At 47.2% G+C, this 19,009-nt stretch overlaps 1 protein-coding gene and 1 long non-coding RNA gene across 2 annotated transcripts in view; one reads left to right on the top strand and one right to left on the bottom strand.

The window, feature by feature from the left end:
• Positions 1 to 18,393, bottom strand: part of Duox (dual oxidase) — a 248,511-nt gene extending 230,118 nt beyond the window's left edge. The window contains exons 1-3 of the mRNA XM_050186612.2: positions 17,915 to 18,393; positions 6,906 to 7,064; positions 3,809 to 3,996 (exon numbers count right to left, since the gene is read on the bottom strand). Of these exons, the coding sequence (XP_050042569.2) occupies positions 3,809 to 3,996; positions 6,906 to 7,064; positions 17,915 to 17,984 (417 nt within the window). The 5' untranslated portion in view covers positions 17,985 to 18,393. The remainder of the gene's footprint in view (positions 1 to 3,808; positions 3,997 to 6,905; positions 7,065 to 17,914) is intronic.
• LOC129387056 (uncharacterized) lies at positions 7,003 to 12,794 on the top strand. Its single transcript, XR_008614371.1, has 2 exons — positions 7,003 to 7,085; positions 12,406 to 12,794. It is a non-coding gene; the product is annotated as an uncharacterized lncRNA (long non-coding RNA).
• Positions 18,394 to 19,009: the final 616 nt, after the last annotated feature.

Below are 19,009 nucleotides of genomic sequence, written 5' to 3'. Positions count from 1 at the left end.
TCTGTGGTGAGTGTGATCTGTTTTGAATGTCTGGCTACGTCTTGTTGGAGCTCTCATACCCACTGCTCGAGATCCGTAATACCCGTTGAGGAGTCATCGGCTCGCTGTTTGCGAAAAGCTGTCCAATCTGCGAGTGTTGTCTTTTTTATCGGGTGGCGTGCATGCGTAACGTTCAATGTGGCGGCAAGTATGCAGTGGTCACTGCCCAGAGTTTCCTCCGAGCTGTGCCAGGCAGCTTGTTGTATCCCTTTAGTGAGGGTGAGCTCAGGACATGTATCTCTGGAGACGCTGTTTCCTGGACGTGTGGGGTACACGGGGTCTGAAGATGGTGAGACGGTGCTGCTGTATCGTGTGCTGGAGTGCACTGCCTTTTGATGTGTCTGTCTTGTAGCCCCATGCTTGGTAAGTCACGTTGAAGTCGCCTACAATCAGCAGACTATTATTTTTAGCTATGCCAGTCGCTTTAGTGATCAAGTAGTCCAACTTGGCCTGCTTCTGCTTGGGTGGGCTGTATATATTCAGTATGAAAAGGCTCTTTCGGCCTCGTAGGAGCGGCAGGATGTCAATTAGGTTAAGATCGACGTCACTGCGGTCTACTGCGTGTGTGTGGTTGTGAGCGTTTTAGCTGTAAGTGTGGCCACGCGGCTTTCAGGCGTGGTGGTATGTGTGTTGTAGCCAGTTTGAGTTGGGTGTGTGCCTGTTTCCTGTAGTGCGATTACGCTTGGTGTCGTTTTGGCGTTACTTATTTACTGTCTCAGTGATGCTTGCTTGCGTTTGTAGCTGCGACAATTCCATTTCCAGATTATGAGCGAGTTTTCGCTCCTGTGGTTGGTTTTGCTATTCGTTCTGGCTGATGGGTGGATCGGCAGGCTGTCCCTGCTCTACTTCCTGTAGAGCAGGGACAGAAGCCGTGCTTCTTCAATAACACTTGTCAGTTGCTGGATGCTTTGTTACATTGCTAGAAGCTGCCGTTGCAGTATATCAACTTTCTCCTCGACTTGTGCGATTTCTGTCGGTTTTGCTGATTCCGCGAGAATAATGGGTTCAGAACGTTCCGAAGATGATGCCATTGAGGGTGCGGTTATTGGTGTGGAAGGCTGAGTGGCAGTATGAGTGGCGTAGAGTTCTGCAATCTGCGTGCGATGTTTGTTGCTTTCTTCATGAAGGCGTTTGTTTTCTTCTCTGATGGCCTTCAGTTCAGCTATAATTTGCAGTTGAACATCAGTATTGTGTATGGGTGAAGAATTGTGTGGGGTGGGTGCTGTGTGTAGACGTGATGAGAGGGTGTTGTCTTGGTGGACTGTGTGAGAGGAGAAAAACCGTGCTGACCAGCTCACCGCTTGTGATCCCGGTACAGCAGGCCCGCTGAGGTTCCGGGTCGCTCCTTGTTGGTTCCGCGAGCAAGAGCGAGACCTGGAGCGGGAACGCTTCCGTTGCTGGTCTGTACGTGACCGAGACTTCGACCGTGAGTAGAGCCGGCGGCTGGTCCTTTGGGATGCTGAGGATGCCTTCTTCAGTCGATCAGGGCATTCCTTGGAAGCCGTAGGATGAGGCCCCTGGCATAAGGCGCACCGGGGGTGACAGGGGTGGTCCGGAGTGGGGTTCCGTTTACCACATTGGGGGCATACGTTTGCTTCTGGAGTTGGGCATACATCAGCCCAGTGGCCGACTTGGTGGCAGATGCGGCAGAAATGCGAGGTTGGTCGGCATGGTTTGCATCGTACTTCACCTCTGTAGTGTCGCACGTAGAAGGGTACAGCCTTGCCAGTGAATGTGATCACTGCCGCAGCGGTTTGTCCGAGCATACGGGCATGTAAGATTTCTCGGCCAGGTGCACAGAGCCCCTTAAGGAGGACTTCTGCGGGATTTCCTGCAGGAATGTCCCCTTTGACGGAGCTGTCTGGTGCTGCCACGCATGCCGTGACTGCAAATTCTCGACCGCCCAGGTGAATTGTAGTGATGTGACGGATGCTCATAGCTAGCTGTTCGTTTGGTGTGCTAGCAATAGCGATGTTTTTTACTGGGTCAACTCTTACATTAAGGGTCCGTACGTGCTCAATAGTGGGGTGCTGACATGCCAGCTTGATGCCTTCAGCAACCTGTGGCAGGGTCCAGGTGGCAAGGTTGAGTCCCTCTTGGGGACGGATGATTACCTTGAGGTCGTTTCGGGGCAGCGGTGGGAGTCGGGGTTGTCGGGGAACCAATGGGTATCGGGGTTGGTGGGAGTCGATGTTTTCTTCCGACCGTACTTAACAGTGAGCCAGTCTCCGCCGGCATGTTCATCAGGAAATGGGATTTGTGCGCGCTCGAGATTCATCTCGATGCCATCATTGGCGGCCATTGGTGCGCCGAACTGTGTCAAGGTCTTCGGCTAGACCGTAGCCGTCACTAGGCTTAGCTGGGCGCGCGCCTCTGGCGAAGTTCAGAGTCCGGTAATTCGTGGAGCAAGCGACTCACAGTATAGCTTTCGGTATGCACGTGTTACGCTCGACGTAAGGAGTCGATTGAGGCTGGTTGTGGTGGCGCAGACATCAATTATCCAGAATTTAGCAATGTAAAGGCGGAACCCACGTGCGGTGCAACCATGCGCAGCCTGTTCTTCGTTCACATATGGGGACTGCTTAATGCATGCTTCACCTCGGCCGCAGCTCGGGCAGGTATTGCACTACCTTCAGGTTCAGCCCACGTATGCGGAGTGCTTAACATCTGCTTCACCTCCGCCGTGGGGTGGCCCGGCGATACGCTACCTTCAGGATCGGCACAGGTATGGAGAGTGCTTAACGTCTGCTTCCTGCCGCCGTGGGCCTACCCGACATTGCACTACCTTCAGGATCGGCCCACGTATGGGGAGTGCTTACGATCTGCTGCACCTCCGCCGCGGGTTGGCCAGGGAACGCTTACCGGGCAGGCTTCAGGGCCAGCACGAGAAGCATACGCACTTGTCACCTATTCCCCATAAAACAAAGTGGGCGCTCGGCGTGTCAAAGACGTCAAATACTAGAGCTGCATGCGTATCTATCGGGGCATCATGGGTTCTTATTGGCTGCCTGAAAATTAAGTTTCTGTGTTTGTCCTAAGAAAGGTGACGTATATGTATGCATGTTTCCCAAATCGAAGACACCTGCATAGTAGTATTATATAACGCCAAAATGAAGGTGCTGGACCAAACAGTACCCAGTCGTCGCAGACGCAGGCATTGCGTAAAGGACTTTGTTTCGCTAGTGGCTGCTGATAAATTTATTTGAGTGCAGATACTTTTCCTCGTCTTGACCGAGCCAGGATGGGATGAGAAAATCACAGCCGAAAACAGAGTGAAGCGCAAACTACGAACGCGAGGCCGCGCGCGAGAATTGCGGTTGTTGTGTACACCCACTCAACGTGTGCGGTCCAAGTTGCAGCTCAGATGGAGATAGAGAGTAATCTAGAGAGGATAATCCAGAGACAGGCCTACGGGGCTGAACGAAAGGAAGCCAAACGCACCTACACTTAAGCGTATACGCGCGCGCAATGGGCGAGTGACAAATTATCTACAGACTTATGATGAGCTAGATATCTAGCAGGGTTGTGATAGGCGCGTTAGTAGGGCGGAAATGTTCAAGAATGTCACGCAGCTCCGGCCGTGTGTCGTGTCGAGTGTTTATATCAAATTTACCACAAGGAGAAACAGCCACAAACGACGTCGATGTATGCAACAGTGGAGAGAGCTTAGGGGACGCAAGCCGCACCCCAGCGTCGGGAGACCGCCGGGCGGCGTGCGAAAGAGCCCAGAGCAAGCTTCCCTAAAAGAGACCTCACAACTCTCGGTTACCTGTTCCCTGGGGTTGTTCGGTGACTGTCCCGTCTTGGCATCGTAGTGGGCCCGGTGGAAGGGCATGTACCGCTGGCCCGTGCACTTGCTGTCGTACATTTCGTCACAGCGGCTGATAGGAATGCGGTGAAACTCGATGGGGCAGCCTGGCTCACTCGCCATCAAGATTTCCGATGAAATCACCTGACCTGCGAGACAACAATGGTGCGACGCGCACGTAAGCGCGCTGCACTTGACGCGAGCCTTGCATAGGGCTACGCGTGAGGTAAGCGGTTGCTGTTGAAAGAGCCTCCGAAGCGCCTCCATAAACACGTGACTGGTCGGAATGCTATTCGCAGCACGATACAAAAATAAAAAGACGTTGGTTCCCTGTGTAGCAGAAACGTCTCTAAGGGCGCTGTGCGCAGTAGACCAACAAATCATCTTTAGAATGCTTCGCACTACTCTATACGCCTCCTGTGCATAACCAGTGTTGAAAGAATATTTGCCGCAAAGAGAACAGATGCAGAAAGGAAGGTAGATTGACGACGACGACCTCTTTGCGACAGACATGTCTTTCAGCAAATAACAAATATCAAGCAGTTTCCGTGATCACTGACGCCTCCATTTAATTCCTTCCAAAGACGCTGGCATTTCAACATATTGTTAATACATGACCAGAGTGCTACTTCTAAGCAGGCGCCGCCTTCATTGTATATCTACGCAATCTCGCTCCCAGCGCCTGCGATGCCGTCCAGAATGCAAGCGGATAGCGACGTCAGTTCCTCCACCTCGAGCAAGTAGAAATGAAATGTGAAAAGGCGATCGACGCAGTAAACGTTGCGGCACCTAATGCTTTTCTTAGCCGGAAAAGCAATTATTTCGTACCTCGGTTTCGCACATATCGTCGTTTCGTGAGAAGTGCGGCCACCTGAATAGCTTAGCGGCTATGACGTTGCGCTGCTAAGCTTGAGGTTACGGGTCAGATTAAGGCATCCCGTTTTGATGAGGCTCGTGTAGTTTGTGCACGCTGAAGAACACCTGAAAATTATGCCGGCGCGCGCCACTAAGCGATTCCTCATAATCAGATCCTGGTTCTTGCATGTAAAACACCAGAATCGTTTTTTTAGAGTAGGGTATCATGTTCGCCATAAATAGCCATGTATATTTCATCTCACACCTTTATTTAAATATGGTGGTCAAGGGCAACGCTAGCTATCCATAGAAAAATACTGTTTTTTACCTGTGTTTACTATAGATACATTTTATTCAATGGGAAATCTCTGCAGTTTTGTAATAGAGAAGTCTGGGAATTTTTTATCATCCAACGAAAGTGTGAATGTCTCCAATTTTTCTATTACGAAGAATACGTTTTGTGAGTTGAAGAAACGCACATCGCTGGTTGCTGCAGCGTACACCGGACCGTAGATTTTTTTTTATATAGACCAGGCGGAAATGAAATTTCTGTGGAGGGAGCGCGATATCCACGGCAATTACTCTTTCTTCATACTAAGAAACAAAAAGCCCTGTGACACGATAAGAGTGCCGTATAAGCATTTATTATTGCTTTATTAGCTGAAATATTAAAACAACTCAGCAAAAACGAAAAAAATAATTGAGAGGATAGCTTTACGATACCAGTGCACATATCATTGTTACTGCACATCTAGGTAATAAGGGAGGCTCACGCGCCAGAAATTAAATACTGGGCTTTTGTGCGCCAAGAGCAGGGCGCGATGACGCTCTTGGATCAGGTAGCGGGGGTTGTTTAGCATGCACCCAATGCGAGGCGTGTGCATTCCGCCACCGAGTTCGTAAGAGCGACCTCGGCGGCCACGGCGCGGTCGCTGCTTCGCCTGCGTGCACGTCTTGAAACGAGCGCGCATTTCGATTACGCTGTGCTTCTTTGTTCTCTACAATCGAGACGACCAGCTGTGGCGGCTCATTGAACGGGCGCCTCTGTTGTGGCAAATCCTGTTGGACTGGCCCCAATGTATAGGAAGAACCGAGTGCGAGGATCAGGAAAGAACAACGTGGAATGCATGGTGCGTCTTGAAGCATTATTAACCACTATGGAGGTGGAACATGTATGTTTCCAAGCATTTCCACGTATGTGTATTCATTTCACTAAGAACGTTATGAAATGTTTTATGCAGGCTTGACAAGTGTTCTCTTAAGGTGTTGCTTTGTTTCTGTCTACATTCTTATCACGACTTCTTCGTCGAGTCTCGGACAATGTCTTCTTACCCTCCGCATGCTTATGAAGTAGGCGTGGTGCGTACGATTACACGAACCGCTTTGGAAATATTATCCATGTCCTCGATAAACTAAATTACACACGTGGTTTCCATATGGAGGAAATTGGGCGCAGGCTATTGCTTATATCTGGGCAGAGATAAATGTGTGTGGATGAATTATGGATTTTGTAGCAGAACGTTTGTGACACACTCAATAGCGTTGCAGATGTATTTAACGAAACAAGTATAACGTGTTCTGGCTATCATTACATCATTAAAACTGACAGGAAAATAAATTTCGGCATACCTGGCGGGCAATACGGCTGATTTATACGCCAAGTTTAAAGTGTGGGTGTAGTTACGGCCTTGGCATTAAATTACTTATGTATGTCCTCGAAAGCACTATACAGGGGTTACATGCAATGCTTTCATGGTGTTTTCGGTGATGTCAATGTGGCAGCTCGTTTATATTTCATGTAAATAGGGAACACATTATGGATGATGTTCCGCCAAAGTAAAGTATTCGTGCGTTATTTGTGCGATTTGCAGCTAAATACTCAATGATCGTTTTCCCCGTCATTTCTTTTTCATACGTAATGCGAGGCTTGCTCCGGTGTTGTTGGTTAACTGAACTTGGTACTGAGTGTTGATGAGGATTATCACATGAAAAATGTGATGGCAGCGTTTAATATGTGTAGTTTACCTAACAAATCAATTATGCAAGCCCTCAACGAAGTTTTACACGTGCTTAACGAACCGTGTTTGCCTGCTGTTTTTCGTGAGCTAAATCCGGCACAAAGGTTCGTGCCATAGGAGCGTTGTTATCGGCCACAGGTGGGCCCTTCGGTTGTGGCCGCAGCCGAGCGGCATCGGGCACTCACCGAAGAAGACGAAGAGCACCGTGACGTTCCTGGAGGAAGGCAGCCCGTCCTCGCCCTTGAACAGCTCCTGGCTCAGGGAGCGCGCGCTCGGCCGCCCCTCGGCGATCATGTAGACGCCGTCCGCGTACGAAGAGGGCGCCTTGCGCACCAGCTGGCTCTCTGCAAGCAAGCGCGGGTTTCGTGCGTATCGCATGCGGCCGGCAGGCGTGTTCTTCATTACGTAACATAGCAGCAAGGTACCCATATGCTGGCACATTCATGCATTCCGTCGTGACGATGTTGCAATGTAGAAGTAGGCTGCATCATCCAAATGTGTGCTGCAGTGGCAACATCTTTTTTTCATTGTTTATTGGAAGAACTGTATCGTTGGCTTTTTTCTAATATGTACATTACCGACCCTGTTATTTTATTACAAAGCTTTATTGCTTGTATAATATGGGTATACATTTTCCCACTGTCTAATAATAATGTATGTCTATTACGTTTTGTTATATGCCCTATATACTCTTTTAATCCTTCTGTAACGCCCCTTTACCAATGCCTCAGACGACGCCTGTAAGGCCATTTGAAGTAAATGAATAAATAAAAACCACGTAACGGTGACATAGTTTGGATAAGTCTCCGTTCAGCCCGATCACTATAATCACCAACTTCAAAATACAGAACAGGACGTGCGCATGGTGCGTGCATACATCGTCACCAGATGGCAATCTATGTGGGCGACGAGAGAGACAACAAAAGTTGGGGGACGCTTAAGCTTCGCCTTCAAGAGTGGAACGCATTCGCACCGCTTACTCAAACGCACTACGCCAGCCAAACGTCGCGATCGGCACAGATAGCCGGGCCCCGACGCGCCATGAAGGCGGACGCGATCATGGGGCGAGTGGCGCGCCACGTGTCGGAGCAGCGCCGTACATTGCGAGGAGGGCATCTTCTTTGTTTGCCGCAAGATGGCTCTGCGTGTGCGCAGAGCGCAGAAGAACTGTAGCGGAAACGTACTTCGCTACTCGTGAAACAGCGACTTCTGTACGTTACATGGTCATAATCACCGATATACACCGCAGTATAACTTTCTACGGCACGTTTCTAAGGCAACACCGCATTCACTAGAGGCGATTTTGTCCCGTTTCGAAGGAGCGAACTCGTGGCTGAGCGGTAGCGTCTCCGTTGCACACTCCGGAGACCCTGGTTCGATTCCCACCAGCCCATCTTGCAAGATGTTTTTTATTTAAGACGTGCTTTCTGGTATTCATCGCTCACGGCCAACGCCACTGACGCCGACGCCGACGACACCCGCTTTGCTGCGACACGAGCTCCTTAACGCTGTCGCGCTAATAAACGTTAAATGTGGAGCACGTTGCTGCATACGACTGACTTTTCTTTGTATGTGACAAGGTTAATTCAGGAGCGTATGGATCTCCAGGCATTTATAAGTTTCACGAGCATCTTTATAGCTATATTAATAGAAACATAGTAATACCTCCTAAAGCAGCAGCCCCGTGTTGTATACGGCTCGTTCCCTCCCGACGCTCGTGGCTTGCCTCGTAGTGCTATAGAGCACTGTTAGGGAAATTAAGAGTTGGCACTGTGTTGGTGCGCGAACACTTGTATCGTCAAAGACGTGCGGACATTTATTGTGCCACTGAATCAGCGGCACAAGATTCACTGTCACAATAAATTTAGCCGAAAGTTTCCGCTTGGTGTGTGTTGTTCTCTTACGTCCGTGTCTTTCTTGTTGCGCAATAATTCTTCATTAAGTGAGAAGTTTTCGCTTGCTGTGCTATAATTGCTGCACAAGAAATGAAGCCATGATAAAATGGCACACCATGATTGCTTTCGTAAGCATGCTTTCAGTGAGGAGGGTCTAAGTCTTGTTAACGAAAAAGCAAAAGCTTGTGGCTCCTCCACAAAGTGCCGACGCTCATTCGGTTCTCAGCTATAGGGAACGCGCCCGGCTAGGCAACGGACAGCTTATCTACAAGTAAAGCTCTTGCTTCGGCTAGTTGGTTCATGCTTGAATTAGTAAAGGCAAGGCGCAAAAGACCAGGACTCAAGAGGAACACAAGCGCCGGTCCTGTCGTTTGTGTTCTTGAGTCCTGGTCTTCTGCGCCTTGCATTTACTAATTCAAGCATGAACCAACTAGCCCAAGCAAGAATTTTACTTGAGCATATTTCTTCTACATTGGGCCCTTTCTTTCAAGAAGGCGCCGGTCCTGTCGTTTGTGTTCTTCTTGAGTCCTGGTCTTCTGCGCCTTGCCTTTACGAATTCAAGCTTATCTACCCTTTCAAAATTAAATTTAATCACAGGAGCCCACTTTCATCGCTCCAATGCAATGAGGCAACTTGGCGTGGCGGAGACAATTAGGCGGACAGGGCAAGCACTTAGTAGGCCATCTGTGTCGCAACTGAAAAATAATTATTTCTGCTCAGTCACAGATATGCTTTTTCGCGTGTAGACAAAGTAATGAACAGATCGCCAAAAAAAAAAAAATCGCAGTATCGTCCGAAAGGTGAAGCATCGATTGCGATAGCAAATTAGTAAGGAAGCTAGTAAACATAGTAACGATAGTATGTTTATCAGCTTCACGAACTTCTAAACATTCGCGGGCTAACTGAATTAGCAAGCATGAAGCCACGCCCCCAAGCGCACATGAACATATGGCACTCGATGAGCGCGGACAGTCACTGTCAAAACGCTGGTGTAAGCAACGCGGCAGCTGCAGCGAGCGAAGTGACCGTCGTGGGGTCTATCGCGTGAAGGGACGAGCGGCGGGAACACCGCTCGCTAAAGGCATGAGGCGTCTGTAGAGCCCTTGCAAGAAGCGGGGCTCGCGACTGCGCGTGGCCGTGCAAAGTACGCACTTGTTGGCAGAGTCGACGAGCCCCCCCCCCTCTCCTTGTCGCGCTGCCTCCCTGCTTTCCTCCATATATGGCGCGCGAGATTGAGCCGCGATCGCCAGTTCCCCTTGCGCCCGGTCGCGAAATGCGCAGTTTACGCCGAAGCACGACGCAGTGCCTCCCCCCCCCCCCCCAAATACCCCTCGGCCTCTCACGCGGCGGAAGATGGCGCATCCGCTCTCCGCTTTTGGCACTCCGCTCTCCGTCAGCCAATGCGTCAGCATAAGACGCGCGGCGACGGTGTTATCGTCCTTGGACTTCATAAACTACATCACGGCGATGGTGACGGTAAAAATGCGCCTGGGCTTTTCATATAATTGATAATGCGATAATATGCTTCTCTCAGGTTCGCGGTTCTTCCAATGTTTATATCAACTTATATCAGCCTGATTATTTGTCATTTCAAGCTCGTACTTTATCACCATCGATCAACCGCCAAACATTTAGTGAATGTCGTTCTTTTTCGCGTCCTTGTATTTTCTGTTTTCAGCTAGCGCTCTTGTGTACATGTTTGTTTCCGTCCGGTGTGTTTCGCGCTAGGTTGGCCTGATGAATTTAGCCCATCTCTCAGCTGACATCTATAAGCGAATTTTCATGGCGATGACGGCTGCGCAATAAATGTTAGCGCAACACCGCCGCAAGACTGGACCGTGAGGTCGTGCACAGAATCGTGCTCTTGAGTGCGCCAGTGCTGTGCCGTCCCTCGCCTGCAGTCTCACTTGCAATGTCTTGTCCTAGCTAGCTCAACTCACATTGACGTTTGCTCCACAAACTTCTGCCTCACACCACACGGCGCGACGCTGGAAACTTGTTGCCCACCAAAGCCAACAGGGCTGCGCCTGCCCATCGCTAACACTAGTGGCAAATTTACCAAATTTTGCGCTGGTCCGGCGCTGCTACCTCGGAAGCGCCCCAAGTGCACCACCGCGCCTTACTTCGAGAGCCTGGTATTCCGGCGACACCATCACGACTGCAGCTATTGAGCCGAGAAAGTCCACATCCGTCGAGCTTGCCAACGGCTGCAACACACGGCAACCGCAGTTTTCATGGGTGTCACTAAGAGCTAAACTGCGTACAGTATGCACATGGGCGACAGTCACACAGAGTGACCTCCACACCTCTTGCGCCCTCTGCATAATCAGTCAGCCCGCCCCAGTTCGCTATGGCATTGTTGATGAAGGAATTAGCAGGAAGACGACGCACGCGGGAAGCACAGGCAAGCATACAACCTGTAGCACTTGTCTTGTGTTTGCGCTCATTTTCCTCACCAGCAAACAAAATCCACAATCCAAACAAATCAATCTCTGTCGCACCACAACCAAAGCCACTGTCGTAATTCCAAGCCCAACTGCTGGAGACAATCGCGTGGGCCCCTAAGCCAACGGGGTACTAAATACTTGGAAGCTGTCCCATTCAGTTCCGACAAACATTAAACAGAACAAAAGTCCAAGATAGCCAATTTTCATTCAGCTCATATATTTTGCTTTCAGCGACCAGGGCCTCGATGTTGACGGCAAAAAAGCAATAGCTTGTAACGCTTCCCTAATGTGGCAGGCGGTTCGAACAAGCTCGGAGCCGTACTTCGTCGTAACGCTCCCAGAGGATTTCTCAACCGCCAGCTTTTCACATATCTACGTAATACATTACCAGGACAGCTGCCGCAATAAACGTGGCGGTTCATCGTTACTCAGCCACTACAAATTCTTATTTTAGGTAGCCACCGAATCGTCATTACCAAGATTCAAAAGGAAAGTTCCAACAAGAAACACGTAATACAGATTGACGACACAATTTTCTCACCAGCCACGCCCTCGATGATTGTACGGCAAGGCAGGCATGTAAAGCGCAAGAAACGGCAAAGCACACACGACGGTGTATTCCACACCTGCCACTCCATGAGTTACTATAAAATGCACCCGCACGGAATCATGGTAGGGTAGGTGGTGCTGTACCCCAGGCCTCTCTTTAGATCACGCAGTAACATGGCATTTACGAGTACAGGATGTACTTATTAAAGCGAAAGCCTCGAGTGCCTCATGCGTCAAAAAGTCCCTTGTCTGGTGCTATCGAAGAATTGACCGCCCAGCGTTATGGCACCAAAATTCAATGGAACCATAGTTGGTGATGCCACCCATGACCATTGGTCGGACTCTACCCACGGCCTTCGATGCTAATTAAGGCACTCCAACCCAGGACTTTTGGTGAGCGTCGAACAGTCGATCTTTAGTTGGACCAAAATTTATAGGAACGATAATTGATGGTGCCACCATTGGTAGGATTATAACCCACGTGTATTGGTGTTAACTATCGCGAGGTTAATTAAGACACAGCTAATTAAGATATATTTAATTAAGGCCTCAAACACATGGCATTTGGTGGGAGTCGAACACACGACCTTTGGTGTTAATCAAGGCAAAGTTAATTCAAATAGAGTTAATTCAAGCAATCAAATTCACGACCTCTAGTGGGAGTGAAACCCCCACTTGACATTTTTATTACTGATAGTGCCTTATTGCTCTTCATTTCACAACGCGGTAGTGTGACCGCTCGGGGCCGCGACACGGCAGCTGTGATGCCACGCTCACTTTTCATGCTTGTGCAGATGTTGATGGCGATGCTCGGTTCACCTTCGGCCGTCGCACTGCAGCGCCTGGGTTACCCATCGGAAAATACCGGACCTCATAAAGACACCGAGCTGAATGGTTTACGTTGGATGCGCAGTCAATCGCCGAGTCCGTCACCGGATCAACCACCAGTTCTGGATATGACTGCATTACTCGGTTGTCAACATGGAACCTTTTCTACGACCAGCACAGTACTAAAGCACAACCATTTCGACGGCACTTCGGCCCAAGACACCGCAGCTGTGATGCCCCGCTAACTTTTCATGCTTATGCTGGCGCACCTAAATGATGCTTTTTCTTTTCGTAACAACGACGTGTTCTTATTAGCGGTGTCGTGGCCACCCGATTCAATGAAGTGTTTTTGTGATTGTGTCTTGCATCTATGGCGCCGTTTGCTGCTTGGGGGCGACGTAGAGCCTAAGCCGTGTCCCATGACGAAACCACAAGAAGAAAAACTTGATCTTGTACTCAGCACTGTTCAGAGACTAGAGTCTAATAGTATAGGTATTTTAGAATCTGTTAATAAGGTAGTACAAACCCATATCGGCATAAAAATTAACCTAGACCAACTAAATCGACGTGTTTCTGAACCTGAAACTAAAATTCTGTCCAATGTTTCTGAGAAAGTAGCACTTAACTGCGAAGAACGCTTTTGTAAAGTGACCGATAACTTCAGGGCTTTTGTCAACGGAAGCTAATGCGCACTCCCCTCCAACGCACGAACTGAGCGTCTCGAGAATAGAAGATAAGGTCGACGATTTTGAAAACCGCTCCCACAGGTGCAATTTACTGTTTTACGGGCTTTCTGATTCTGAACAGAATGAGAGATGGGAAACTTCTGAGCTCCTGGTTCAGGAATTTTGCGACAATCATCTTGGTATGAAAGTGTCCTCAATAGCAAGAATAAAAAGCGACCGATTATTGCAAAGTTTTCCAATGACAAAGAAATTGATGCACTACTTGGCTATGGTTACAAACTAAAAGATAAACCTTTTAGCATTTCTCGTGACTACTCTGAAACAGTGCGATATAAACGCCGCAACTTCCTGCTATTTTTCAAAACAATACGAAAGGAAGGCGATCGTGTGCGACTCGTGTTCAACAAGTTATTTATTAATAATGACGTTTATATGTGGGATAGCGATCAGAAACGCGCGAAGCGAGTGTCTGAACAAGCTACAGAATGACGAGTGCCATGTGATCACACTAACCATCAATCCACTGGACCGATATCGAGGAAGAATGACGCCCAAGGCCGCATTCCTTTTCTTCAGACGAACATAAGAAGTGCCATTTCTAAAACAGTACAGCTATCATCCATCATTGATTCATGTTCAGCATCAATAGTGATACTAACTGAAACATGGCTTACCGATACTGTCCCCGATACCTGAATCCTGGAAAGCTGGACTTCATTTAACTACTTTCGATGTGACAGGAAAAATCGAATAGGTGCTGGCGTGTTGGTGGCAGTGCGAAAAAATCTTTTCGCCACACGTACTCACCTTGACACTTTTTTAGAGTGTGTGTGGGTTTCAATAAAACCTAAAGCAGGCCTTATAATCATTAGTGCTTTTTATCGACCTCCTGACATGGGCAATACGTTTTCTCTTAAATTATAACGGCTCCTTGAAATCACTACTGTTCGTTTTCCTAAATGTCTAGTACTAATTTTCGGTGATTTTAATTTCCGCGAAGGTGGTTGATCTAACCTTTCAACAGCAACGTACCTATCTGAGGCCCACAGTTTCCTGCAGTCATGTCTCGACATTTCTTTAACACAACTTATCACCCGCCCTACGCGGTCTTCGGCTACATCCGCTAATATTTGAGATTTAGTATTAACCAGTGATCCTGACCTGTGCTTCGACTTAACTCATCAAGATGGGCTATCTGATCAGAATATCATAACAGGTAGTCTTGTAGTTTCCCTTCCAAGGCGTCCGTGCTCTGATAAGTGCATCCGACGTTACAATAGAGCGGATTTTGACAACATAAACTCCGCGCTATCTGACTTCTCTTTACATTTCCTCAATAGATGCCAATTTCAAACCACCGAACATAACTCGGTTGAACTTAAAACCACTCTTACTGAACTAATTAATCCATTCGTCCCTCTAACAGAAATAGCCTGCACCCCGACAGCCCCATGATTTACCGTAAAGCTTCGGCGCCTTAATAATAAGAAAAAGCGTTTATATCGTAAAACCGATAAAGCCCGCGACTCAGATTCCTGGCACCATTATGAGACCTGCGATAAGCAATATCAGTCACTACTAAAATCATCTAAACGACATTTCTTTGCACGTGACCTATATTCTATGCTCACTAACAATCCTCAACGTTTTTGGCGCGTAATAAACCCGAAGACTATCCCGATTTAACAGTAGTTGATGGGCACGGTGATATGATCAACCACTCGGAATGTGCCGATTTATTGAACAGCACATTTTCATCTATATTTACATAGGAAGACACCACATCTCACCATCCCTTGAAAATCTCACTTACATCTCAATGTCAGAAATAATTGTTCGCGAAGCAGGTATTTCTTCTTTACTAAATAAACTTAAAGTTTCTTCCGCTTCTGATCACAGTGGCATTAATAATTAGGTGTTAAAACATTTGCCACCTAGTTAATCACCTATATTGTGTTCACTCTTCTCGCAGTCTTTATCAACTAACACTATTCCGCACGACTGGAGGGTGGCAAAAGTCATACCCATTTTTAAGTCAGGAGACCGAACTCACCCATTCAATTACCGCCCCATCTCCTTAACTAGTACTATTTGTAAATTACTTGAACACGTTTTGTATACTGAAATCATTAACTACTTAGAAGACCACCAAATTATTGTTGATTACCAACATGGCTTTCGTCGTGGTTATTCATGCGAAACACAGTTAGCCGGCTTTTTACATGACTTACATTCATACCTAGACCTAGGGTTTCAAGTTGATGCTATCTTCCTTGATTTCTCTAAAGCATTCGATCGCGTTGCTCATCAAAGACTAGTACTGAAGCTAATGAACCTTAACATACACCCAACCATTATTGGATGGATTTAGGATTTCCTCTCATGCAGAGTACAATATACGTATGTTAACAACAGTAATTGCTGTTCTACCAATGTAACATCCGGTGTTGCGCAGGGCAGCGTTCTTGGCCCTTTACTTTCCTTAATCTATATTGATGACCTGGTAACTGTGTGTCTCCCCACATCAGAGTTTTTGGCGATGACTGCGTAATATATTGATTAATTTCATGCGACAATGACAAAGATATTCTTCAAATCGATCTTAACGCTATTTACACATGGTGTTCAACGTGGTTCATGACTCTTAATACAGCTAAAACGAAGTTATCATTTACTAGGCGCAACCTCCGCATTCCAACATCGTATGTAAGAAATAACAACATGATTGAACTTACAACTTTATATAAGTACCTTGGTGTTCACTTACAGTCTGATCTAACGTGGCATCATCACATCCGCCAGACGTTGGCATCAGCTAACCGCTCCTTAGGCCTCCTCATACGCAGCCTTAAGCATGCTCCAGCTGAACTACGCAGACTAGCATACATCACTTTAATACGCCCCAAAATCGAGTATGCATCAGCTATCTGGGATCCTTGTCAACGCATATCACCCAATAAATCGAATCACTGCAATACCGCGCGGCCCCTTTTATCTTTTCTGATTATTCACCCCCCTATACTAGCATTTCAGCACTGAAAGCTTGTGCTCAGCTTGACGACTTATCTCATCGCCGCAGAATTCCCCCATACTCTCGCTGCTGCACAAACTTTATCATCATCCTCACCTTCACCGTATCTTCGAACCAGCGACAGCCTTCTTTCCGCGCACAGACCATATCTTCAAGATAAAACGCATCAGTTGTCGCTCAGCTAACTATGCTAACTCCTTCGTTCCCCGAACAATTGTTGCATGGAATAACCTACCATTACACATTGCTACTCAAACCGATTTCTCAACCTTTCAGGAACTTTTACGCAATATTACGCGTAATATCCATCATGTACTGTTTTACCGTTTCTTCATAAGCTGTTCAGTGTATATATTGTTTTGATCATTTGTTTTACCGTTCTGCGCGTACATTGTACAAGTGTATTCATGTCTCATTAATTTCTTAAGGTGGCAGCGGACGCAGTTTCGAGCAACACCTCGTTTTATTTCTTTTACATTGTGCCTATTTAATTCCCTTAATTTGTTTTCTCATTTGCGCTTTTATTTTCTATCTGATTTTCACTTGACTAATATATTTTGTATGTTGTTTTACTTATGTATTTTGCTAGGCATGGCACTTTTGTATAATTTTGTGTTTTGTGTAAAGCTTTTGTATAACCTGTGTACTTTAGTTGTTTTTTTTCCGTAACGCGCAAAGCTAGTATTTTTTGATGTATCGGTGCCCCCTATGTAATACGCCTTCGGGAGCGTTTAGGGGTATTATGAAATAAATAAAAAGAATATTGAAACAGAAAGGCAGCCGACAGTATTTAATAAAATTCTGGCAGAACCAATTTAACGATGGATGTCGAGGCGACTAGAATTGAAGCAATGTAGCGACAGCCTTTTTTACCGCTGCCGAAACGCGCCATATGTCCTACGTGCACAATGCAGCTTCTTGACACGTGTCCGCGATTCAGAGAAGCTTGTGTATGGGAATATATTTGTATGGTTTGGGTTCTGTACCACCCGGATAAATGATGAAGTTTTTTTTTCTTCTGTAGCTGAAGATACAACTAGTGGAACGTACAAAGTGAGCCAAGTTGACGTCAAAGAGGTTCATTGAAGTTTGGCACGTACCCAGTTGCCACTGTTGCCCGTGACCCATGCTGGCACCAAAGAGGGTTACTTAACATCTTCACCTATCCAGAGGCACATAACTGTACCCAGATGCCCACTTTCAAATGACCAGTGGTCCATTGTTCCTACGATTGGTTTCGAACCCCGTTTTCTCTGCACAACAGCCTGATGACCCATTTTTTTTTTTTTTTAATTATGGGGTTTAACGTGCCAAAACCACTTTCTGATTATGAGGCACGCCGTAGTGGAGGACTCCGGAAATTTCGACCACCTGGGGTTCTTTAACGTGCACCTAAATCTAAGTACACGGGTGTTTTCGCATTTCACCCCCATCGAAATGCGGCCGCCGTGGCCGGGATTCGATCCCGCGACCTCGTGCTCAGCAGCCTAACACCATAGCCACTGAGCAACCACGGCGGGTGCCTGATGACCCATTAGACCATGTACTACCGACTGAATTAAGTTGGCGGAAAAACGGTTATAGACAGGGGCAGACAGAGATAGACAGTCAGACCCGGAAAGTGCATCAAGTACCCTAAGAATGCAAATCGCGTTAAAATAAAATTCCATATTGATACGGCACAGGCACGTCATCATCACACTATTTGCACAGAATAAGAAAATAATTTTTTTTTTTTCGTGTATGCCGGAGACTCACCAACAGCTCCCCAGTCCTGGTGCGCCAGGTTGTTATACCAGCCATCGTAGCGCTGCTTCTCGATATGCATGCGGGAAGACGACGGCTCATCTGCGCCATGAAACAGAAATACAGCAGATGAGTTGCGCTTCGGACGGAAACAGAGACATTAGATTTGATCAAGCGCGCATACACGCGATGCATGCGGCATCCTAGAACACAAATTTTGGTTTTGTATAAAAGCAGCGATCCTCAAAGCGCCAATAAAAGCCATGCACTCTGCACGCAGGTTAAAACTGGCCACCAGAGTATGACAGTTCAATCAACGATTTTCGACCGCACACTTGGCAGAATTTTTTTTTTCACGGCAACATTTCGGTTCTTTTTGTGGACCAATATAGATTACCGTTATTGTGTGGTGATTGTCTTACGCCAGATTTTATTCTACAAAAATTTTATTTTCAGCTGAATTGACATGTTTCCTACTGGGCACCATAGTGTCAGGTTCACATTCTCGCACATAACATTCTGCGGGCGCCCACCCAGAGGTAACTGGCGTCCCGACTCACGTTATAATATCCTTGTCTTCTCGTGCTTGCACCCGTGACGTAATGTTATTATGGTTACGAAATATGCCAATCATAACACTACTTGCGCCCTGCAGAGGCGAAAATTGTTTCCACGCTAGAAGACGCGGACAGGAAAAGAAAGGTGCAGGACAAACAAAGCGCTTCTAGCACAAAACCCACTTTAGCAATGCAATATCAATTCACCTAGATCACCTCTTTGATTGCAGAGGCAACCTGTCTTTATGATTAAGAAAAATAGCCATATAAAAACTGGCACTAAGTTTTAGGCAATGTAACATAATGGATAACTGGGCTAGTTGGTTCACTTGCGTCTTGAAACTGTAAGCACGCACAAAGATGAGACCGAACGAAGAGAGTGAGCAGGCGGAGGCGCTTAATCACAACTGAGGAACCTTATCGAAATTTTTTGTAATTTATTATGTAATTCATCAGAAACGACACATATAGCCACGCTCTGTAGGGATTGCGGCAGTTATCCGGTTTTCGTCTGGGCCTACCACGTGAGGAGATAAATGCGTCAGCCACC

The sequence above is a fragment of the Dermacentor andersoni genome, chromosome 2 (genome assembly GCF_023375885.2).
Source record: "Dermacentor andersoni chromosome 2, qqDerAnde1_hic_scaffold, whole genome shotgun sequence".
Taxonomy (NCBI): Eukaryota; Metazoa; Arthropoda; class Arachnida; order Ixodida; family Ixodidae; genus Dermacentor; species Dermacentor andersoni.
The sequence above is the reverse complement of the archived record's forward strand: the minus strand, read 5'-3'. Positions and strand labels throughout refer to the sequence as shown.